The sequence below is a fragment of the Bufo gargarizans genome, chromosome 1 (assembly GCF_014858855.1).
Source record: "Bufo gargarizans isolate SCDJY-AF-19 chromosome 1, ASM1485885v1, whole genome shotgun sequence".
NCBI lineage: Eukaryota > Metazoa > Chordata > Amphibia > Anura > Bufonidae > Bufo > Bufo gargarizans.
In genome coordinates this window covers 173,941,811-173,967,729 of record NC_058080.1, presented here as the reverse complement: position 1 = coordinate 173,967,729, position 25,919 = coordinate 173,941,811, and the positions used below count along the sequence as shown (strand labels likewise).

The window sequence follows — 25,919 nt, the reverse complement described above, 5'->3', positions numbered from 1 at the left end:
ACAATGTAAGTCAATGGGAACGGATCCGCTTGAAGATGTCACCATATGGCTCAATCTTCAAGCGGATCCGTCCCCCATTGACTTTACATTGAAAGTCTGAACGGATCCGCTCAGGCTACTTTCACACTTAGAATTTTTTCTAAGTTATTAATGCAGACGGATCCGTACTGAACGGAGCCTCCGTCCGTCTGCATTAATATGATCGGATCCGTTCAGAACGGATCCGATCGAACGCTAGTGTGAAAGTAGCCTAAGAAGTCCAAGAAGCTTGTGTGGTTCCTTATATTAAGTTTTAATCTTTTCTAGATGACTTTTCAGCCATGAGTGACGTATGTTCAGACATCCTGAATGGATGTGGCAAATCTAACGCTGGGACTCAGAATGAAGCCGCTTTGCTTGCTTTAATTGAAAAGACTGGATACAACATGGTACAAGAGAATGGACAGCGCAAGTTTGGTGGTCCTCCTCCAGGTATAAGTGTTAACCGTATACAGAAATCTATACTTAAGTCTTTGAATATGCTGATTAAAGGGGGGTGTCCAAGTTATAAAAGTTTCCCAGCATCAGTAACTGTACTGAAATAACAGTAAGTCATACTTTCTCCCCGGTTGCTTCAAGCGTCCCGCTCTTTCCTTGCAGTGATGACATCATCTAGTGCTGCAGTGGTGATGTCATGTATCCACCAGTTCACTGTGCAGCCAATCACTAGCCTTTGCGGTATATGGCATGTGACTGCTGAGGCTAGTGATTGTCTGCAGTGGTGATGTGGTGCACCCTGAATGTGCATTCTGCAGCCAGGAAATCAAACAGCAGTGGGAAGGACCAGAACATGATGCTGGAATTGACGGGGGAAAAAAGGGGGAGGTTGTCTTCCTTTCCTTTTTTACTACATGTGTCTCTGCTGGGAAACCTTTAACCTAACCTGGACAAACCCTTTAATAGTTGCAGCAAAAACAATATAGAAATATAGAACTATGGTAGGCTACTTTCACACTGCCGTTTCTGAGTCCGCCTGTGAGATCCGTTTCAAGGCTCTCACAAGCGGCCCCAAACTGATCAGTTTAGCCCCAATGCATTCTGAATGGATAAGGATCCGTTCAGAATGCATCAGTTTGGCTCAGTTCCACCTCCATTCCGCTCTGGAGGCGGACACCAAAATGCTGCTTGCAGCGTTTTGATGTCCGCCTGGCGATGTGGAGCCAAACTGATCCGTCCTTACTTACAATATAAGTCAATAGGGACGGATCCGTTTGACTTACACATAGACTAGACGAGTTATGCAGACTGATCCGTACTGAACGGATACCAGCGTTTGCATTATCAATGCGGATCCGTCTGTGCAGATACCAGACGGATCCGCACCTAACGCAGGTGTGAAAGTAGCCTTAGACGTAAGACTCTTACGCTGGCTGATATCAGAAACAACTCTTGCTCCTCATTGACAAAGTGATTGCATCTTTTATGTGACACTAAAAATTGTTTGTCGCCAGGAAATCACCTCGTGCTGCTGTCAAATGGAAACTGTATGAGGACAAATGATTGTATTTACGGTTGTTTGTCCACATACTCACAATGATTGCCACATGCAAATGGCACTTAAAGGGAACCTGTCACCGGGATTTTGTGTATACAGCTGAGGACATGGGTTGCTAGATGCCGATGCCGCTAGCACATCTGCAATACCCAGTCCCCATAGCTCTGTGTGCTTTTATTGTGTCATTTTTTTTTTATACATATGCAAATGAACCTGAGATGAGTCCTGTCCCTGACTCATGTCAGGTTAATTTGCATATGTATCAAATTGTTTTTTAAAAACAATAAAAGCACACAGAGCTATGGGGGCTGGGTATTGCGGATGCGCTAGTGGCCATCTAGCAGCCCATTTCCTCAGCTCTATACACAAAATCCCGGGCACAGGTTCCCTTTAACCACTTCAGCCCCCCTAGCTTAAACACCCTTAATGACCAGACCACTTTTTACAATTCTGCACTACACTACTTTCACCGTTTATTGCTCGGTCATGCAACTTACCACCCAAATGAATTTTACCTCCTGTTCTTCTCACTAATAGAGCTTTAATTTTGTTATTAATCGAAATTTAACCAAATGTTTGCAAAAAAATGACATTTTTCAATTTCAGTTGTAAATTATTTTTTTTTAAAAACGACATACATATATAAATTTTTCTCAAAATTTTTTGTTCTACATGTCTTTGATGAAAAAAAAAATTTGGGTAAAAAAAAAAATGGTTTTGGTAAAAGTTATAGCATTTACAAACTATGGTACAAAAATGTGAATTTCCGCTTTTTGAAGCAGCTCTGACTTTCTGAGCACCTGTCATGTTTCCTGAGGTTCTACAATGCCCAGACAGTAGAAAAACCCCAGAAATGACCCCATTTCGGAAAGTAGACACCCTAAGGTATTCGCTGATGGGCATAGTGAGTTCATAGAACTTTTTATTTTTTGTCACAAGTTAGCGGAAAATGATGAATTCTTTTATTTTTATTTTTTTTCCTTACAAAGTCTCATATTCCACTAACTTGTGACAAAAAATAAAAACTTCCATGAACTCACTATGCCCATCATGAAATACCTTGGGGTGTCTTCTTTCCAAAATGGGGTCACTTGTGGGGTAGTTATACTGCCCTGGCATTTTAGGGGCCCAAATGCGTGCAAAGTAGTTTGAAATCAAAATCTGTAGAAAAATGGCCGGTGAAATCCGAAAGGTGCTCTTTGGAATGTGGGCCCCTTTGCCCACCTAGGCTGCAAAAAAGTGTCACACATGTGGTATCGCCGTACTCAGGAGAAGGTGGGCCATGTGTTTTGGGGTGTAATTTTACATATACCCATGCTGGGTGAGATAAATATCTTGGTCAAATGCCAACTTTGTATAAATAAAAATGGAAAAGTTGTCTTTTGCCAAGATATTTATCTCACCCAGCATAGGTATATGTAAAATGACACCCAAAAACACATTCCCCAACTTCTCATGAGTACGGCGATACCACATGTGTGACACTTTTTTGCAGCCTAGATGCGCAAAGGGGCCCAAATTCCTTTTAGGAGGGCATTTTTAGACATTTGGATCCCAGACTTCTTCTCACGCTTTCGGGCCCCTAAAATGCCAGGGCAGTATAAATAAACTATGGTACAAAAATGTGAATTTCCGCTTTTTGAAGCAGCTCTGACTTTCTGAGCACCTGTCATGTTTCCTGAGGTTCTACAATGCCCAGACAGTAGAAAAACCCCAGAAATGACCCCATTTCGGAAAGTAGACACCCTAAGGTATTCGCTGATGGGCATAGTGAGTTCATAGAACTTTTTATTTTTTGTCACAAGTTAGCGGAAAATGATGAATTCTTTTATTTTTATTTTTTTTCCTTACAAAGTCTCATATTCCACTAACTTGTGACAAAAAATAAAAACTTCCATGAACTCACTATGCCCATCATGAAATACCTTGGGGTGTCTTCTTTCCAAAATGGGGTCACTTGTGGGGTAGTTATACTGCCCTGGCATTTTAGGGGCCCAAATGCGTGCAAAGTAGTTTGAAATCAAAATCTGTAGAAAAATGGCCGGTGAAATCCGAAAGGTGCTCTTTGGAATGTGGGCCCCTTTGCCCACCTAGGCTGCAAAAAAGTGTCACACATGTGGTATCGCCGTACTCAGGAGAAGGTGGGCCATGTGTTTTGGGGTGTAATTTTACATATACCCATGCTGGGTGAGATAAATATCTTGGTCAAATGCCAACTTTGTATAAATAAAAATGGAAAAGTTGTCTTTTGCCAAGATATTTATCTCACCCAGCATAGGTATATGTAAAATGACACCCCAAAACACATTCCCCAACTTCTCCTGAGTACGGCGATACCACATGTGTGACACTTTTTTGCAGCCTAGATGCGCAAAGGGGCCCAAATTCCTTTTAGGAGGGCATTTTTAGACATTTGGATCCCAGACTTCTTCTCACGCTTTCGGGCCCCTAAAATGCCAGGGCAGTATAAATACCCCACATGTGACCCCATTTTGGAAAGAAGACACCCCAAGGTATTCAATGAGGGGCATGGCGAGTTCATAGAATTTTTTTTTTGGGGCACAAGTTAGCGGAAATTGATTTTTTTTTTTTTGTTTGTTCTCACAAAGTCTCCCTTTCCGCTAACTTGGGACAAAAATTTAAATCTTTCATGTGTCTTCTTTCCGAAATGGGGTCACATGTGGGGTATTTATACTGCCCTGGCATTTTAGGGGCCCAAATGCGTGAGAAGAAGTCTGGAATATAAATGTCAAAAAAAATTTACGCATTTGGATTCCGTGAGGGGTATGGCGAGTTCATGTGAGATTTTATTTTTTGACACAAGTTAGTTGAATATGAGACTTTGTAAGAAAAAACAAAAAAGAAATCAATTTCCGCTAACTTGTGCCAAAAAAATGTCTGAATGGAGCCTTACAGGGGGGTGATCAATGACAGGGGGTGATCAGGGAGTCTATATCACCCCCCTGTCATTGATCACCCCCCCTGTAAGGCTCCATTCAGACGTCCATATGTTTTTTGCGGATCCGATCCATGGATGCGTGGATCCGTAAAACACATACGGGCGTCTGAATGGAGCCTTACAGGGGGGTGATCAATGACAGGGGGGTGATCAATGACGGGGGTGATCAGGGAGTGTATATGGGGTGATCACCCCCCTGTCAGGCTCCATTCAGACGTCCGTATGTGTTTTGCGGATCCGATCCATGGATGCGTGGATCCGTAAAACACATACGGACGTCTAAATGGAGCCTTACAGGGGGGTGATCAATGACAGGGGGGTGATCATCCCATATAGACTCCCTGATCATCCCCCTGTAAGGCTCCATTCAGACGTCCGTATGTGTTTTGAGGATCCGATCCATGGATGCGTGGATCCGTAAAACACATACGGGTGTCTGAATGGAGCCTTACAGGGGGGTGATCAATGACAGGGGGGTGATCAATGACGGGGGTGATCAGGGAGTGTATATGGGGTGATCACCCCCCTGTCAGGCTCCATTCAGACGTCCGTATGTGTTTTGCGGATCCATGGATGCGTGGATCCGTAAAACACATACGGGCGTCTGAATGGAGTCTTAAAGGGGGATGATCAGGGAGTGTATATGGGGTGATCACCCCCCTGTCATTGATCACCCCCCTGTAAGGCTCCATTTAGACGTCCGTATGTGTTTTGCGGATCCGATCCATGGATGCGTGGATCCGTAAAACACATACGGGCGTCTGAATGGAGCCTTAAAGGGGGGTGATCAATGACAGGGAGTGTATATGGGGTGATCACCCCCCTGTCATTGTTCACCCCCCTGGTAAGGCTCCATTCAGACGTCCGTATGTGTTTTGCGGATCCGATCCATGGATGCGTTGATCCGTAAAACACATACGGACATCTGAATGGAGCCTTACAGGGGGGGTGATCAATGACAGGGGGGTGATCAGGGGTTCATAAGGGGTTAATAAGTGACAGGGGGGGTGTAGTGTAGTGTAGTGGTGGTTGGTGCTACTTTACAGAGCTACCTATGTCCTCTGGTGGTCGATCCAAGCAAAAGGGACCACCAGAGGACCAGGTAGCAGATATAATAGACGCTGTTATCAAAACAGCGTCTAATATACCTGTTAGGGGTTAAAAAAAATCGAATCTACTGCCTGCCAGCGAACGATCGCCGCTGGCAGGCTGTAGATCCAGTCTCTTACCGGCCGATCCTGTGTGAACGCGCGCACACAGGCGCGCGCGTTCACAGGAAATCTCGCCTCTCGCGAGATGACGCACGGATGCGTCCAGGAGGAATGAATCGACCGACTCCAGGATGCATCCGTGCTTTATGCAGTCCTGGAGCGGTTAAATGGTAACTGTCATAAATTTTTTATTTGCTAGTTTATTAGAGCTAGGCATGTATACCTGAGTTAGTCTGTCAATGATTGTCTAAAAATCTGTAATTGCCTTGTAATAACAGCTTTCATTAATGTGTTCTGTCCCTTTCCACTGCTCCCTTAAAAGACCGTTGCTACGACATGCCTGTCTTCCCTTTAGTCTAAACAGAAGACAGTGTGGTGGTCCTTCACACTGCATGTCTGCATTAGGCTTCAGAGTGAGGAGGCGTGTCTCTCAGTAATCCAATCTGATTGGCTGGTAGGGAGCTGCTGGCTACAGCAAAGTGTATGGGAAGTGAGGGAAAGCAGTTTTGGCCTCAGAACGGGAAAAGTAGACATCATCCTCATATTGTAAATGTTTAAACAGCCTTAACTAACGGAAAAACTCAAGAATAACAGTGGTAAGTGCAGAAACTAAAGATTGCTTTGTGCATAATGCTGCTGCAGCAGTAACATGCTAAAATAGATTTTTTAATGAAAACATGACAGTTATCCTTCAAAGGGGTGTTCCAGTCCTTTGGGGTCAATTTTTTTATTATTGCATTGTACTTATTTTGAGCTAAAATTCATGTTTTCAATTGGTCTTTTTTGTGCACAGAGCTGAGATGCTCTACTAGCTGCATGTGGATTTTCTGTCTTTTCCTTTATCTGGGGAGCTGACAGGCTTCTTATCTCTGTTCTCTGACCTTATAAACACTCATCAAAGCTCAATCCTTATCTTACTGATAAGGCCTCTTGAACACGACCTTTTGTATTTTGCAGTCCGCAAAAAAACGGATCCGCAAAAAATCCGGATGACATCCGTTTGCATTCTGTATTTTGCGGAACGGAACAGCTGGCCCCTAATAGAACAGTACTATCCTTGTCCGTTATGGGGACAATAATAGGACATGTTCTAACCTTTTGTGGAACGGATATACGGAAACAGAATGCACACGGACTACCTTCGGTTTTTTTTTTGCGGACCCAAAAAACGGAACGGACACGGAAAGAAAATATGTTTGTGTGCAAGAGGTCTAAGAATCTGGCTTACAGAAGTGTTTATGACCTCTTTGTAAATTTAGAGATAAGGGCTAGTAGATGGAAAAAAGTGAAAGTAGGATGCACACAGTTAGAAAAAACAGTTAACCCTTTGTGACAGAATGGCTCGATATTTTTAATAAAGGCCAATTGAAAATATGATTTTTAGCCAAAAATATTAGTAAAATGCAATCATAAACAAAAATTGCCTCCAAAGGTGTACATAACCTTTAAGTGCCATTTGCATGTGGGTAAACGACTGTAAATACAATCATTTTTCCTCATACAGTTTTCATTTGATTACGAGAATGGGGGGCCCCATACCCTGTGGAGCCATCTTGAAATGATAGGAGAGGCTGGTCGGAAATGCGACCATGGATGATCCATGTGCTTTCTGCATCCGTATACCCATTCTGCATAAAGATAATGTCCACAAAGTACGGATCACGGACCCATTTAAAACAATGGGCCTGCATGTAAAGTTCAGACGGCACACAGACCAAATCCGTATTTTGCAGATAAGTGATTTGCAGATGGTCAGATGCATGGGGCCTTGTAAAAAATAGTGGCTATCACCACAGGAATGGAGGAAATAAAGTAACTGGAAAGTAACTTCTCTGATTTTGGAAACTGAAAATCTTTCAGGTTGGGAAGGCCCATCTCCACCACGAGGATGTGAAGTATTTGTTGGAAAAATCCCCCGTGACATGTATGAAGACGAACTTGTCCCAGTATTTGAACGAGCTGGACGAATCTATGAATTTAGGTTAATGATGGAATTTAGTGGTGAGAACAGAGGTTACGCTTTTGTTATGTATACTAATAAAGATGAAGCTATGCTAGCTATTCGAATGCTGAATAATTATGAGATCCGTCCTGGCAAGTTCATTGGGGTCTGCGTTAGCGTGGACAACTGCAAACTTTTTATTGGTGCCTTACCAAAGGAAAAGAAGAAAGAAGAAATTATGGATGAAATGAAGAAAGTTACAGAAGGAGTAATAGATGTCATTGTGTACCCAAGTGCGACTGACAAGACAAAAAACCGAGGCTTTGCATTTGTGGAATTTGAATCTCACAGAGCAGCTGCAATGGCGAGAAGGAAACTGATTCCAGGTATTGTTTTCTTCCATAGTAATGAAATGGTAAGGGCAGGGTCCTCTGTAGCAATGGTCAAAAACCACACAGACATTCATGTTTGTGTTTCAAATTTGCTATTTAATGACCTGTTGTGTGGCCACCCTCCATTTTTTATGGGCATGCTGAAAATAGCGGCGCTCGCTCGCTCAGCTATTTCTGTAAGCCCCATAGAAGTGAATAGAGCGGTGGCTGTGATTTTGTGGTGTTCTTCCCATTTATTTCAATGGGACTTCCGAAAATAACTGAGTGCGCTGTTCGGCTATTTTCGGCTGTCCCATAAAAATGAATAGAGGGCGGCTGCACATGCACGGTACGCTCTCGGCACTTTGTGGGCTCCGTTCTAAGTATATGTGCGGGTCCCTGAGGTGGGACCTGCACCTATCATCAGACATTGAGGGTAGGGTTGCAGCTATTGACTATTTTTGTAATCGAGTATTCTACCGATTTAATCCAACGATGAATCGAGTACTCCAATAACAAAAATCTAATTAAAAGAACGTTTACCTTTATAAAAACTTATAAGCCCCCCTCCCGTGCCACCAGCTTTGTGTCGTGCCATCAGCTCCCCCCCCCAGTGCCACCAGGCTCCTTTCCCCACCAGTGCCATCAGTGGGAATGATTCAATATGACCCTCAGACCAGCAAAAAAGTTGTGCATCCCTGATCTAGAGCTTTCAAGAGGCAGGACGTTTTACGCCATATGGATATGTTCAGCTCTCATTTAGGCCTCTTTCACACGGGCGTCTTATTTTTGGCCCGGATAAGAGGCGGGTGCGTTGCGAGAACACAAGTGCCAAACATTGTAATGTGTTTTGCACTCGCGTGAGAAAATCACACATGTTTGGTACCCAGACCCAAACTTCTTCACAGAAGTTCGGGCTTGGGATTAATGTTCTGTAGATTGTATTATTTTCCCTTATAACATGGTTATAAGGGAAAATAATAGCATTCTGAATACAGAATGCATAGTATAATAGTGCTGGAGGGGTTAAAAAAAAATAAAAAAGTTAACTCACCTTGTCCTTTTGGTCAAATGCCATATCTTGGTCAAATGCCAACTTTGTATTAAAAAAATTGGAAAAGTTGTCTTTTGCCGAGATATTTCTCTCACCCAGCATGGGTATATGTAAAATGACACCCCAAAACATATTCCCCAACTTCTCCTGAATACGGCGATACCACATGTGTGACACTTTTTTGCAGGCTAGGTGGGCAAAGGGGCCCACGTTCGGATTTCACCGGCCATTGTTTTACAGATTTTGATTTCAAACTACTTCGCATGCATTTGGGCCCCTAAAATGCCAGGGCAGTATAACTACCCCACAAGTGACCCCATTTTGGAAAGAAGACACCCCAAGGTATTTCGTGATGGGCATAGTGAGTTCATGGAAGTTTTTATTTTTTGTCACAAGTTAGTGGAATATGAGACTTTGTAAGAAAAAAAAATAAAAAATCGTCATTTTCCGCCAACTTGTGACAAAAAAAAAATTCTAGGAACTCGCCATGCCCCTCACGGAATACCTTGGGGTGTCTTCTTTCCAAAATAGGGTCACTTGTGGGGTAGTTATACTGCCCTGGCATTTTAGGGACCCAAATGCGTGAGAAGTAGTTTGAAATCAAAATCTGTAAAAGAATGTGCCCTGTGAAATCCGAAAGGTGCTCTTTGTAATGTGGGCCCCTTTGCCCACCTAGGCTGCAAAAAAGTGTCACACATGTGGTATCGCCGTACTCAGGAGAAGTTGGGGAATGTGTTTTGGGGTGTCATTTTACATATACCCATGCTGGGTGAGATAAATATCTTGGTCAAATGCCAACTTTGTATAAAAAAATTGGGAAAGTTGTCTTTTGCCAAGATATTTCTCTCACCCAGCATGGGTATATGTAAAATGACAGCCCAAAACACATTCCCCAACTTCTCCTGAGTACGGCGATACCACATGTGTGACACTTTTTTGCAGCCTTTGGCACAAGTTAGCGGAAATTGATTTTTTATTTTATTTTTTCCTCACAAAGTCTCCCTTTCCGCTAACTTGGGACAAAAATTTAAATCTTTCATGGACTCAATATGCCCCTCACGGAATACCTTGGGGTGTCTTCTTTCCGAAATGGGGTCACATGTGGGGTATTTATACTGCCCTGGCATTTTAGGGGCCCTAAAGCGTGAGAAGGGGTATGGTGAGTAATGTGAGATTTTATTTTTTGACACAACTTAGTGGAATATGAGACTTTGTAAGAAAAAGCAAAAAAAAAGTAAATTTCCACTAACTTGTGCCAAAAAAATGTCTAAATGGAGCCTTACAGGGGGTGATCAGGGAGTCTATATGGGGTGATCACCCCCCTGTAAGGCTCCATTCTGATGTCCGTATGTGTTTTGCGGATCCGATCCATGGATGCGTGGATCCGTAAAACACATACGGATGTCTGAATGGAGCCCTACAGGGGGGTGATCAGGGAGTGTATATGGGGTGATCACCCCCCCCCCCCCCGTAAGGCTCCATTCAGACGTCCGTATGTGTTTTGCGTATCCGATCCATGGATGCGTGGATCTGTAAAACACATACGGACGTCTGAATGGAGCCTTACAGGGGGTGATCATCCCATATAGTCTTCCTGATCACCCCCCTGTAAGGCTCCATTCAGACGTCCGTATGTGTTTTGCGGATCCGATGCATGGATCCGTAAAACACATACGGACGTCTGAATGGAGCCTAACAGGGGGTGATCCGGGAGTCTATATGTGGTGATCAGGAGTTAATAAGGGGTTAATAAGTGACGGGGGGGGGGGGGGGTGTAGTGTGGTGCTTGGTGCTACTTTACTGAGCTGCCTGTGTCCTCTGGTGGTCGACCCAAGCAAAAGGGACCACCAGAGGACCAGGTAGTAGTAATATTAGACGCTGTTATCAAAACAGCATCTAATATACCTGTTAGGGGTTAAAAAAAAATCGCATCTACAGCCTACCAGCGAACGATCGCCGCTGGCAGGCTGTAGATCTTCTCTCTTACCTACCGATCCTGTGAACGCGCGCGCCTGTGTGCCCGCATTCACAGGAAATCTCGTGAGATGACGCGTATATGCGTGACTGTGCCTGAGACTGCCGCCTCCGGACCGCGATCCTGCGTTAGGCGGTCCGGAGGCGGTTAATAAGATTCAGCCGTTAGCAACCAGTCTGCATAAAACTGCAACACTATTCAGTTAGGATGGCCACCACTGCCCTCACACTGAGGCTAATCCCGCCTACCCTCACTAGCCAGTAACCAGAGCCCTCCCCCTAAAGGGTTAATCTCCTGCAGCACAAAGGGGTCCTCTTACCACATGTTGCTTTCATTTATACACTGAGCAGATGGCAGATCTCCCTTCCCTGGTCTGCGCTGATTCAGCCTGCATTGTCCCAGTCTGCTGAGTGAGGGAGCGTCTGCCAAGCGCAGGGACAGGGAGAAGTGCACACAGCCCAGGCACTGTTATCATCTGCTGGGGAGGACCTGGCTTTAATCATTTACTTACAGTCCCTGGCTGTCAGTGAGTCCTCCGTCCTTCAACACAGAGGACGGACCTGCATAGCAACCTGATTTTAAGCACAGGTAAAAATAGGCAGTACAGGGAACAAAACTGTGGAATTAAGGGGTAATTAAATACACAGTTAAAAGTTGAACTAGGGCCACCAAGGAGATATTAATCACCACAATCCAATACTCCAAAAAAAAAAAAAGATGACAGTTATACTTTAAACTACAGTATAAGCTCAAGCACTTTTCTGCCACCCTAATTTGATTTCTTTTGTATTGTTGAAAGTTTTGTAAGCTTCATTTAAACTTATTTTCCAGGAACGTTCCAGTTATGGGGCCATACTATTCAGGTTGACTGGGCAGACCCAGAGAAGGAAGTTGATGAACAAACCATGCAGAGAGTAAAGGTATTGTATGTAAGGAATTTGATGATATCCACTACTGAGGAAACCATTAAAGCAGAATTCAACAAATTCAAGCCTGGCGCTGTTGACCGTGTAAAGAAATTACGGGACTATGCATTTGTTCATTTTTTTCAAAGAGAAGATGCTATTTCAGCAATGTCTGTAATGAATGGCCGATGCATTGATGGAGCCAACATTGAAGTCACCTTGGCTAAACCTGTGAATAAGGAAGGTAATTGTAGACAGCATCTCAATGGGCAGATGGGATTCAAAGATGAAAGCTTCTTTACTTATGTAAATAATGAAGAAGGGTGCCGGAAGGTCTATTGGAAGATGTTCGAGTTCTCCCGCAGCTCTCAGCGGTCGGCACAGTCCAACCCCTTCAGAAGCAGAAAGGTGCACATACCCTTTCTACCCTGGAACAAAGCTTACACCAACCAGCATGTATTTATTAAAGCCTCACCAGTTCCACTCCGCTGTCATCCATTTAGAATATTATTGTTACAAAAATAATATGGCATTTCCAGAATACTATTTGTATTCAACTACCAGCCAGGATGGAAAAGTTCTTCTCATTTATAAGCTTGTTCTTCCATCTGTCGGAAACTCCCACAGTTACTTCATGCCTGACAAATTGTGCACATCTTTGGAAGATGCCAAGGAGTTGGCAGCACAATTTACATTGATGCATATAGGTGAGTGGAAGATAACATTCCAGCTTGTTTTTACTTGAATAACCCCTACCCCTTTTCTGACTTTTACTGCTTGTTAAAAAGGGATGGCATACCTGAAGAGGTGGTTATACAGACTGCCGTGGCACGGGTATCCTGGCTTTCATAGTGACAGACAGTTCAAGCAATGTGAAAGGGAATACACATCAGACAACCCAATAAGTAATAATTGCATAAAAACAGAACCCTGCATCTTTCGCCTGGGATAACAGTTGATAGCTGGAAACCCCATGAAAGCGGTTGTCCAGCCTTTTTTAAGTGACGACCTGTTCTCAAGATAGCCCATCATGAGTAATTGTATGCACCCCCGCTGATCAGCTGTTGTGTTGCCAGAATTACACAGCACTGTCAACATTGTAGTGGTCAGCTTGTGTTACTGCAGTGCTGCTACCATTGAAGTGAATGGGAGCAGTGTTGTTGTGACAATTGCTTGTCCACTACAGTATTTACAGTGACTGTGTATTTCTGGTACCTACTTTCAGCGACGGAGTAGACAGAACATCTGAACTACGCAGTGCTCCAGACAAAAAAAAATCTCAAGGAGCCATTGGCTCCTAACCTGAAAAATTTAGGAGCCAAATTAAATTTTTAGTCGCCAAATTTAAAATACATATAATATAGCTGGGATGCTTAGGAGCATGGGGTTTTCTAAGCTACAGCCCACTCCGTTTCCCACCTATCTCTAGAACAGGGCCCCCAAAATTAAGAAGAGAGCACCACGCATGTGCGGCAGGCGCTCTCGGCTATTTCCAGAACTCCTATAGAAGTGAATGGACAGTGAACTACGCAAGCATGATCACCTCTCCTTTCACGTCTATGGAAGTTCCAGGAAGTTTTGGCACTCCCATAAAAGTCAATACAGGGTGGGCGTGCATACATGGTGCGCCCTCGTTCACTTTGGCATAGGATTGGTACGGCCCCCAAAGTGTAAGATGTGCCAACCCCTTTAAAAGGGTATTCTGGTAATCTGATAATCCACAGGATAGTTTTATATTTCTGACCACTGGGACTGCCCCATACCCCAAAATGAATGGAGAGGCTGGTGGAGCTTGCACCTTGGCGCTACATTTATTCTCTATGCGACCGCCAGAAATAGCCAAGCACTGTCCTCAGCTATCCCGAGCAGTCCAATAGAGAATGAATGAGGTGGTAGGTGTATACACTACCTGCTGCTGCATTTATTTCAGGGAGCTCCATAGGGTATGGGGCCACTTTTTCATTATTGGAGGGGTTCCCAGACACCTAGCAGTCTATACATGAAGATATCTTCGCCAGTCCTTCAGTGACCCGGGGCATAACTACGGTGAAAGGAACGGCACAAGTGTGTGTGTGGGGGTTAAGTACCAGCATGGGATCAAGCACTGTGCTCTGTCCAAACCCGCCCACTCCAGGCACTGAGAGCCCAAGAACTATGACCGCCCTGGCTCCCTCACCTTCACATAAGCGCCCTGATAGTGACCGGATACTGGAGCCTATTTGCGCTGTCCATCAAAATGCCCTGCCATCCCAAGCCCCGCCCACCCATCGACGACAGCCTATCACAATGCAGGAGTGCCAGATTAGCCAATCAGAATCCAAAGTCTTTCACCTGCATGTGACCGGACACCTGATTGGAGGATGATGTTTGTTGCTATTCTTGCCGGGCTGGCGATAGAGATACGATGTGTGAAGCGCAATGTTTGATGAAAGAGCAGCGGAAGGTCTAGGCGCAAATGGCGACAAGACTACAAAGTCTTGTCGCCATTTTGTCATTCTAAGTCGCCATATGGAGCCCTGCTATGAAGGTACATGGTGTTAGACTCTAGGGATCGACCGACTATCGGAGTTACCAATATTCATGGTTTTCAAAGTTATCGGCATCTAACCTTGCCGATAATGCATCCAGCGCGCTATCACAGAACATGAGTGCTGTCAGCGTGCCATGTTCCCTCAGCAGCACAGGGGAGAAGGAGTGACTCTCTCCCTCCCCCCTGTGCCGGGCTGCCAATGAGGAGGGGCGGGCGCACTGCGCCACCAATGATAATTAACGTCTAATACAAATATAGGAGGCGGTGCCCAGCCTATATGACAGGAAGCTGCAGTCAGCGCCAGTAAACCCCTCAGGTCCCGCCTCCTGTATTAAATGTTAATTATCATTGGGAGCGCAGTGCGCCCCCACCCCCTAGTATTAAAAACATTGGTGACACAGTGCGCCCTACCCCCCACACACCAGTATTTAAAATCATTTGTGACGCAGTGCTCCCCCCTCCCCAGTATTAAAATCATTGGTGGCAGTGGCTACAAGGTCCCCTCCCCTCTTCATTCGCGGCAGTGGCAGCTTCCTTATTAAAAGTAAAATATTAAGTATAAATCACCCCCTTTTCCAATTTTACTTATAAAATATATAAACAATAAATAAACATATCGCATATTGCCACGTCGTAAACGCCGTAACAGAATTTATTTATTTTTATCAATATCGGACTCCCGCCGATCGGTGAGGATGTAGGTGTTGGACTCTCACTATCCTAAGGATATGCCATCACTTTAGAAAGGTTGGGGGCATGGGGCCTTGCTACATTACGTATCAATTGGCTTCACTCTATATTGCTGATATTTGCTGTCAGGTCACCACATTACAATCTAATGCAGATCAGGAACTCTCCTTTACAATCCATGCTAATTATGTATTAGGCTTGTGGCTCATGTCCGCCACTGTCCTGTTCCTTGCAAGATCAAACATAGCTCCAATCTCCCTGTGTGTACTAGTGCTCAGTGAACTCCTTCTGGCACTACGGAAGTAAATCCTTTCCTTGTTCCCCTGTCCAGGTGCTGGATAAAGGGGTTTTCCGGGATTTTAGTATTGATGACCTATTCTCAGGTGTCAGACCCCCACCGATCTGATATAGGGGTGTTCAATAAGTTATCTACTTGAATATGAAAACATTTTCTGAGAAAATTTAACTTACTACTTTTCAGTGTAATCCCCCTTGGCTTCAACACACTTATTCCACTTCGCCTTCAGGGATCGGATGCCCTCAGAATAGGAGGAGATTTCTTGCTGCTGCAGAAACCCTGTAACTGCATCTTTGACTGTATTATCATCAGGCAATCGAATCACTGAAAGCCAGGTCTGGACTGTAGGGTGGATGGTTGAGCTCCATGAAGTCGCATTCCCTGATAGCAGCTTGTGATTTGTGAGACTTCTGAGCTGGCGCATTGTCATGAAGCAGCAACACACCTGACAACTTCCCGTGGTGTTTATCCTTGATTGCCTCACATAATGCCTTCATTGTTGAAGCATAGGTATTCCCAGTAATTGTTGTCTTGTGTGGCATGAATTCTAGTAATGAAAAGCCCTCTGTATCCCCAAAAATTGTTGCCATGATCTTTCCAGTTGGTGACCCCTTGTGCATCCATTGCATGAACTCTTGTTTGGGCTCAGGATCCTGGTGGTGGACCCTTGTTTCATCACCTGTAATAATAGAAGTCTCCTAGATTTTCTCTAAGCAGGTCTAAATTCTCGCTAAATTGCTGGCGACAGGTTTTTTGTTCAGACATCAACATCTGTGGCACCCACTGGGAACTGACCGTGGGCATCGTCAAAACTTCATGGATGATACTGGAAACTGTACCAACTGAAATGTCTAATTCATGAGCTATCACACTGACTTTGACACAACGATCTTCCAAAATCATGGCCTTCACGTTACAGCACATTTCCTCTGAAGATGCTTCGACAGGTCGCCCTTAACGGGGGTCATCTTTGATTGATTTCCTACCCCATTTAAGCTGCTAAAACTTTACTTGGTAGTAGGAAGGTGCATCATCGCCATATGCAGCAATCATCCTTTCATGGTTTTCTTTAGGCTTTTTTTCTTCCTTTGTAAGGAACTTAATCATGGGATGAAGCTCCAAATCCCTCACTTTCATTGTAGTTCCCCACTGTACTGCACTTGCCATCCTGTCACTTCCAGTGCTTCCATCAGACTTAACTGCTACTTTGTGTGTTGCATATCCAGACATGTCTCAACCTGCACAGACAAGCTCAGCTCTCTAACTCAGACAGAACATGCTGGGGTAAATAACTCATTGAACACCCCTCGTATATGTTCTAATATGCCCCATTCACACTTACAGGGTACCAGGAGGAGCTGTATGTCTTTTTGCAAACATACGCAATATCTATCCCGGACTTTACCCAGACTTTTTCTCCCCAGTACTAAACCCTGGTTTTGTCCAAGTGAGAGCATGTGTGAACACAGCAGTGAATATTCCGCATAATCACAGTGGGTGTGTGTTAAAGCATCCACACATGCCCAGACACCCAGAACATTTCCCTTGTAGTAGTGAAAACACACCCAACATGGAACATCTCTTGTTGATGGTTACGTGAGTGAAAGTCAAGCTCTGGTAAATCTCCAGACCCAATGTTCCTGAAATTTAGGTGTAGGTACATAGGTAGAAATAAGACATAGCATCATAACTGAATGCCAGGGATCACATAACATGTGTGAGGGTCACATGACTGATGCCATGCTTAGTCCTATTCAGTTCTCCTTTGGATGCATTACACAGTACTAATCTGTGACTTTCCACTATCCATTTGGTCATCCAAACCTGTAACCCCCACTCCACAATGCCCTTGCCCCTCATACACAGAATACTTACATGTTTCCCCGACGCTTGTGTTCTGCCGGATTTCTCCATGGCTGTTGCTGCATCTCCCCGTAGTGCAGATGACAACATCTGGTGACATGATGCAAGGGGGCAGGTCACTGTCTGGGCCTGCTGCAACCCCAGCAGGAGGAAATTAGGAGTCTGGAAGGATACAGGCTTCGGGGACCAGGTAACCTCTGTGTGAGGGGCCCGAGCACTGTTTTGGTTTAATCAGCGTTTTAATTCTTGATTTCTAATTGATCCTTTCTTAATTTCAGGCTACAGCTTTCATCGCAGTTCTTCGCCATCTGTTTGTGAGGCTCAGTCGCCTGTTTCGGCAAGTGTCTTGCCATTCACTTCAAGGTCTTATTCTTATTCGAGCTATTCAGTGTCACCAACATTGTCCATTCCAAATGGAAACCAAATGGAGCAAAGACTTTTTTTCCCTAATCAATCTTCCTATTTTTAGATCAGTAATGCGCTTTTTCCCATCTTTCTGTTAATCTAATTTATTTTTGATGTTTTTAACTTGTATTTGTCAGCATTGTTTTAGCTATAGGTGATCGTACATCCACCGCAGTTTTCAAAACGTATGTGTATGCGTTGAGTGTAATGTTACAAGAGCTCTAGATTTTTGTTTTGCAAGATTTAAAGGGGTTTTCTGGGAATTGTACATATATCTGATGAGTGGGGGTCTTGCTCTTGGAGCCCCTGTCGATCAGCTGTTTGAAGAGGCCGTGGCAGTCGGCCACAGCACTATACATTGTATAATGACTGTGCAGCTCAATGCAGTTTACTTAAAGGGGTTCTACAGTTATTTTAAACTGATGATCTAGCCTCTGTATAGATCATCAGCATCTGATCGGAGGGAGTCCTACACCCGGGACCCCTGCCGATCAGCTCTTTGAGAAGGCAGTGGCGCTGGCAGTACTGCAGCGGCCTTCTCTCTGTTTACCGCAGGCCCAGTGACGTCACGACTAGTATCACTGGCCTGGGCGGGGCTAAGCTCCGTTCACTTGAATGGAACTTGGCCCTGCCGAGGCCATTGATACTAGTCGTGACGTCACTGGGCCTGCGGTAAACAGCGAGAAGGCCACGGCGCTACTGCCAGCACCGCTGCCTTCTCAAACAGCTGATTGGCGGGGGTCCCGGGTGTCGATTCCCGTAGATCACATGCTGATGATCTATCCAGAGGATAGATCATCAGTTTAAAATAACTGCAGAACCCCTTTAAATGGCCATGGGGTGGATGGACATAAGCTGATCGTTGGGCTGGCCAGGAGTCAGACCACCGCTGATCAGAAATCGGTGATCTATCCTGAGTACAGGTCATCAAGATTTAATTCCCTGAAGAAAAAAAACTTTAAGGCTCTGTTCATGCTAGTATCATGGTTAATGTTTTTAAAGTATCCTTGGTGGATAAGACAGTTTTTTTTTTTTTATGGATTCTATGATTCAGTTGACTTATAATAGAATTGTCAAGTTTCCATATTTGTTTTTGTTTTTTTAGCATAGTAGAAGACTACATTGGGAACAAAGCCAAAATAATATGAGAACAGGTTTGTAACATACAAGTTATTTCATAGCTCCTATTTCTCATGGTAATATGTGACTTTCCTTGCATTTTCAGACATTTTTTAATTGGGGTTATGCACTACATACAGACTAGACGGGCTAAACTGATGAGGCATGAAAAGTCACGATTCTGTAAAATATTTCAAGGCAGTAAAATAATTGCCATACAGTTTTGAAGGGGTCACATACAATTTCTCCACATGAGAATAAAAAAACTTACAGAAATGTATTAGAATTCTCGCTAAAATGTTATTCTCTTGCTGCAGTATGGCACATACATGAAATCTTTGTAGCTGTAGCATGTTAGAGATCTTTTGGGATTGTTAGTTGTAAGGACCCCTGCACTTCATATGTGACCAACTGCTGTCAGATTTTTTACATATACATAACTCCAAGGCATTGCCCATAGATTTTTTTTTTTTTATGAATGGCAGAAGCTTTGCGTAAAATAAACAAGTTAAGCCATATAAAATATCTCTGTACCTTTTTCCCTCCATGAGTAATGTTATGACTGAAATTTTAAGTGGAACTGTGCCATTATGTATTTTGTTGTGCTAGATTTCCCTGTGTACAGTTATTTGTATTGTAATATCTGATACAGGTTATAGTTACAAGATTGTTTCTATAGAACATCTATAAATGTAATAATGTATGTGACAAAGTCTATACACTGGAAGTTAAACGGTTATAGGTAATGCAGGAAAAAACATAATTTATGCATCTACACTTTCTATAGACATCAGTAGAAATGCAGATTTTTAGAGCTGTTCTCTACCTGGCTCCTGGGAGTTGTCCTAGGAGCCTGCAGTCTATGCATTGCTCTCTACTGCAACCATGGTGCAGTCTTGCTCTGTAGAGAAGATTTTAGTATCTTATGACATATACACAGAATATGGGGGTTAGCCAAGGAAGGGTGTTCTGTTTCTGTGAGTGGAGAGAATTGCGCACGTGCGCTGCCACCGCACCATTCTTTCTTCCCCATGGTGTGGTGGCCAAGTATAACAGGGGACAACCACCAGCGTAGGTGCGGGATCTGCATCTGTAGACATATGGTCGGAAGCAGCATCGTCAGGCGTGACATATTGACAGTCCCCTGTTGCGGAATTGGGTATTCTGTTCATATGCCATAAAAGTTTTAGATGGGAATACTCCTTTATTCTTCTCTAGAATGGCACAACTACACTATGGTTTTGCTACCTAGAAAGTGACACATAGATTACAGTCTCTTAGGACGCCTACCAGGAACAAGGTCGCTAACATCCCAAAAATTTGCTTCTACCTTTATGGCACTTTAGATCAGATTTAAAGGGTATGCACACCTTTTGGGGCAGTTTTTTTAATGATTTTATTTTACTCATTTTGGGCTGAAAATCATACTTTCAATTGGTAAATTATATTTATTAAAAATATTAAGCTGTTCTGTCAAAAAGGGTTAATTGTTTTTCTAGCTGTGTGAATGGCACTTTTACTTACACTTGGTCATGTAATAAACATTATCTCTAAATTACTAAAATGTCATAAACACTTATTTAAGCCACATTCTTATCAGTAAGATAAGAACTGAGCTTTAATGAGTGTTTATGAGGTCAGCGAGCAGAGATAAGGAGCCATCAGCTCCCCAACTGACAGAGCAGAGAGAAAATTCAGAACCAGCTACTAGATAAGCTGTGCAGGAAAAACAGCTCAATATTTTTAATAAAGAATATTAGAAAAAAGATTTTTAGCTCAAAATGAGTACACTGCAATAATAAAAAAAAGAATTGGGGCCAAAGATGTACATAGCCTTTAAAGAGAACCTTTAATGGGTCCAGACATTATGAAATAACTAGCAGGTTATGTAGGGCATAGTGTAGGCATCTTAAATAACTTACTAGTTTGTCTGGGCGCCGCTCCGTTCGCCCGCTGTGCCCCCGTTCACTATTCCCGCCTGATATTCTAATGAATAGCATCGGAACCGGGAGGAGGAGACTGCCCTGTTTCTCAATGGGCGTCTCCTTCTCCCTGGCTGTAGCGCTGTCCAGTCACAGCCAGGGAGAAGGTAAGTTTAGTTTTTTTTCTCTCCATGGCTGTGACACTCTCCACTGCGATTGGACAGCGCTACAACCAGGGAGAAGAAGACGCCCATTGAGAAACAGGGCAGTCTCCTCCTCCCTGTTCCGATGCTATTCATTAGCATACCAGGTGGGAACAGCGGGTGAACGGAGAGGTGCCCAGACAAACTAGTAAGTGATCTAAGATGCCTGCACTATGCCTGACATAACCTGCTAGTTATTTGATAATGTCTGTCTTTAAGTTTATCAAAAGTCTCATGTGAAAGAAACCCCATGTGTATAGAAGGTAATAACATTCATTTGGTTCTTCTGAAGATGAGAACTAGTCAGGATGTGTCAAAAAAAGGCTGGTACTAGATGATACTGGTTTTCTCCATTTTACATTGCAGCTATGTTAATTCAAGTTTTTTTCAAAAAGAATGTTGAACAGATGTTATTTCAGCTAAATGCAAACACATTTTCAAAAGTAGTTTAGCAGAAAATGTTAAAAATGTAAATCTTATCATTATTAGATAAGCGGAGGAATACATTGATGGAGTCCATGAGTTGCCACTGATTTCCAAAAAAGCTTACCCTCACCCTTCCAATCCACAAGTGTTGCCAATCCAACAGGATATGGTTCCCTGTTGCGTTCTGCTTACTGCTTGCGTTCCACTTCCTGCTCCAGTTTGTGACATGACAGGAAATGGGAATGGTACTCAGCCAATCAGTGGCTAAGATGGGTCATTGCTGCTACCAGTGATTGGCTGATTGACAGTTGCTGCCATGTCGAGAACAAGATCAGGAAGTGTGCTGCAGCAGGGACCCATGCACTTTTGGAACACCAGTGACACAGGATTGGCAAGATGATTAAACTGATGTATCCAGATATACCCATATACCATCATATTATTTTAGGTACAGTTAAAAATATTGTTACTCACCTGGAGAATTAATGTTAGAGCAGAAAAATTCCAATATGTTTGGGTGTCTAAATCACATGTTACTTGTTATTTGTATTGAATAAATCACTTACTGTAATTGTGTGCGAAGAATAATTGTTACAACCATTGCCTGAGGATTATTTTACTCAACACAAGCATACGCTCTATACCATAGCTATGTCAGTATACACAACATAAAAAAGCTTACATATTAAAATAGTTAATACGTTTGAAAAAAGACATATGTCCAACCAGTTCGGCATCTATTTCACTGGCTTGGGCACAGCTCAGCCCCATTGAAGTGAATGAGACATCACTGATCTGCAGGAAACAGTGAGAAGGCAGCGGTGCTACGGTGTAAAACCCCTTTAAACCATCCCCTTTCCTCTCCTTGTGCTCATTAACATGTACCTTGGTCATTTTAAAAAAATTCTAGAAAAATACATGTGCTCTCTCCATCAGATGGAATTGTGCTAGTTCAAGCACAACTACAGTTTAGGCAAGGTTAAATAGTCCACCAGAGGTACAGTAGCTGCTATTCACTTCCAAGGATCACGGACTTGTATAAATTCAACTAAAAAAGGAAAATATGGATTTTTGGAGCTCAGCTAATAATTTTTAAGATTGTACTAAAACAGTTAATGTGCTACAATCGATGCACAGCGTTTCAGAGGCGCGCCTTCTTCCGCAGGCCACCAGTCTGACCATACAAACAAACTGTCATGAAATGTCATGCTTTGGCCATGTATATCAAAGCCATGGAAATTCTTAGAAACAGAAGCATACATTATGCTCCTTAAAATTCACCAACCTAATATGTTCTTAATACTGTGGTCTGTAACAATGATTCCCCTGGGATTAAAAGCACCAGGACACAGTTGGAGAAAACAGCCCATCAGATGTGGACAAGCCTACATGTCTGCATTAGGGCCCATGCACATATTACAGCTTCTAAGAAGCTGTCATAATTAGTAGGTAGCTGTATAATTTATGAGGTTTTACTGCACGTCCATAAGCCTCAGATGTTATACAATGACATTACTCTAGGCCTTGTCCACGTTTCCGTGTCAATCACACGTCCATGAAAAAAAGCATGTGTTTCATCCGTGAAGGATCTGTGGTTAATCCGTGTGTACGTTTTTACCATTCGTGTGTCATCCGTAATTTACTGACGTTGCTCAGCTGAAAATTAAATTTCCAAGAATCTCCTATCAGTCTTTAGAGATAAAACAGAGGCCATGCTTGGTTTGTCCGTGATTTTCACGGACCCATAGACTCCTATGTGCGTGCTTGGTGCACATCACAGGATCAAAGTAGAGCATGTCCCACGGTCAGTAAAAAAGATACTGAAATGGGATCAGACACATTTAAACCAATGGGTACGTATGATGGCCGTAGAAAATGCGGACAGCACACGTCAGTGAAAAATGGAAATGTGGATGAGGCCTTAGGTTATGACCTGATGCAGTTTTGGAAATCAGGAGTTATAAAATGAGAAGTCGTATCTTTCCTTTATGATTTCTATTCTTTTATGATCCAGTTCCAAAACTGTGCAAAGAAACTTGCCGTTATGGCCGTACCCTTAGGGGAGAATATCTTTGTGATATGGTGATGTACTGAGTGCTGTATGGCAGCACACTTAGTAGGGAATTTATCCAACTTGGCACTCCAGAATTCTGGTTTCAGAAAGCCTCAAGATAGAATTTGCGACTTTGGGCTCACACACAATAGTTTTGTGACTTTTTATTTTTACACCACCCATCCCAGAAGTGTTAGACTTAAACATGCACTGCCAGCACCTGAGCCAGGTGGGAGTAAAGCCTGCGCACCAGCGGATTGCTGGATGTGTAAAGTTGTTTCCTGGTCACACATTCCGTTACCAATGGCTGGCAATGGAGCAGTGTAGGAGGAGAAGTAGTCTGAGCAGGAGAAGCAGCAAGTGATGACAATCACATTGTACTGCATATGGATGCAGCATGGCTTCTGCAAAAGAGACCAGGAAAAGGAGGATACTCATGTTGCGCTAGCTGGCAGACACTTCCATTCTCTATGTTTGTGTTTGAATGCCTATGGCCTATCTTTATTCCCACATAAATCAAATGAGCTCAAAAGCTGTTGATTAAAATCCCTGTCGCTGCTGCTACTTTAATGTACTAACTCAGCTATCAGCTTGGGATATGGTTGGTGTACACAACCTATGGCGCTGTCCTATCCAGTAGTGTACTTTACTCCTATGTAAAGAAATTTAAACAAAAAAGGAGAATAAGTAAAGATACAGAAAAAAGAAAGATGATTAAGAGGAAAAGGGAGTAGGAAATGGAAAGGATAAGGGAGGAGAACGTGGTGGGAAATTTGGGGAGTAGAGTGCAAGGTGGGAGGGTAAGGAATGGTGCTAGAAATGATACAGGGAAGTGGAAAGAAAATTGAGAATACAGGGCGCCACGGGATGGCAAAAAATAGAAGGGGGAAGAGCAAAAAAAGTTGTGCTGTAGAGAAGGCTGCTCACACTGGAATGAACAATATGTCCAGACCAGCCTGACTTGCAGGTCGCAGTAAACACTAAGCGATGAAGAAAAATTGGAAAACAGTGGCGCGCCAAGAAACTAGAAAAAGGATTTGTACACAGTATTTGTGTCTTACTCACTTCACTGGGGAGGGTGGCGCAAGATAAGTTCAAGACACTTGTCGCCAGATCCTCCCTCGCCGAGATCACCAGTAAGGTGGTTGTTCCCTTGTTTTCCTTCCAATAGATGACCTGATGGACTCCAACATAAACACAAGGTACTTTTTATTTGTTCAAAGAAGAGCTCAACGCATTTTGGGGTATTGGTAAAACCCCTTCCTCGGGCGGGAGCAAAGCATAATAAACATACAACCACGTACTCACAAAAATGTATATTGCAGAATTAGAGGCTCTCCATTGTGGTGGAGTGTCCATCTCTGGTCACATGACCCCGGAACCGGAAGTGCGTTCCACCCGTGGAACGCATACTAAAACAGATTAAAATGATGGTCAGGATACTACATAGAGAAACATAAAACATACAGACGTGGACAAAATTGTTGGTACCCTTTGGTCAATGAAAGAAAAAGTCACAATGGTCACAGAAATAACTTTAATCTGACAAAAGTAATAATAAATTAAAATTCTATAAATGTTAACCAATGAAAGTCAGACATTGTTTTTCAACCATGCTTCAACAGAATTATGTAAAAAAATAAACTCATGAAACAGGCATGGACAAAAATGATGGTACCCCTAGAAAACACAGAACATAATGTGACCAAAGGGACATGTTAATTCAAGGTGTGTCCACTAATTAGCATCACAGGTGTCTACAACCTTGTAATCAGCCATTGGGCCTATATATATGGCTCCAGGTAATCACTGTGTTGTTTGGTGATATGGTGTGTACCACACTCGACATGGACCAGAGGAAGCAAAGGAAAGAGCTGTCTCAAGAGATCAGAAAGAAAATTATAGACAAGCATGTTAAAGGTAAAGGCTATAAGACCATCTCCAAGCAACTAGATGTTCCTGTGAGTACAGTTGCACATATTATTCATAAGTTTAAGATCCATGGGACTGTAGCCAACCTCCCTGGACGTGGCCGCAGGAGGAAAATTGATGACAAATCTAAGAGACGGATAATCCGAATGGTAACAAAAGAGCCTAGAAAGACTTCTAAAGAGATTCAAGGTGAACTTCATGCTCAAGGAACATCAGTGTCAGATCGCACCATCCGTCGTTGTTTGAGCCAAAGTGGACTACATGGGAGACGACCAAGGAGGACACCATTGTTGAAAACGAATCATAAAAAAGCAAGACTGGAATATGCCAAACTACATGTTGACAAGCCACAAAGCTTCTGGGAGAATGTCCTGTGGACAGATGAGACAAAAATCGAAGTTTTTGCCAAGGCACATCAGCTGTATGTTCACAGACGAAAAAATGAAGCATATCAAGAAAAGAACACTGTCCCTACTGTGAAACATGGAGGAGGCTCTGTTATGTTCTGGGGCTGCTTTGCTGCGTCT

The 25,919-nt window shown here is 43.3% G+C and overlaps 1 protein-coding gene across 1 annotated transcript; it reads left to right on the top strand.

The window, feature by feature from the left end:
- Window positions 1-320: 320 nt before the first annotated feature.
- On the top strand, window positions 321-17,801 carry RBM46 (RNA binding motif protein 46). Its single transcript, XM_044299261.1, is given in 5 exon segments — window positions 321-471; window positions 7,565-8,032; window positions 11,878-12,284; window positions 12,286-12,658; window positions 17,611-17,801. Coding segments are annotated over 5 exon segments (1,590 nt in total).
- Window positions 17,802-25,919: the final 8,118 nt, after the last annotated feature.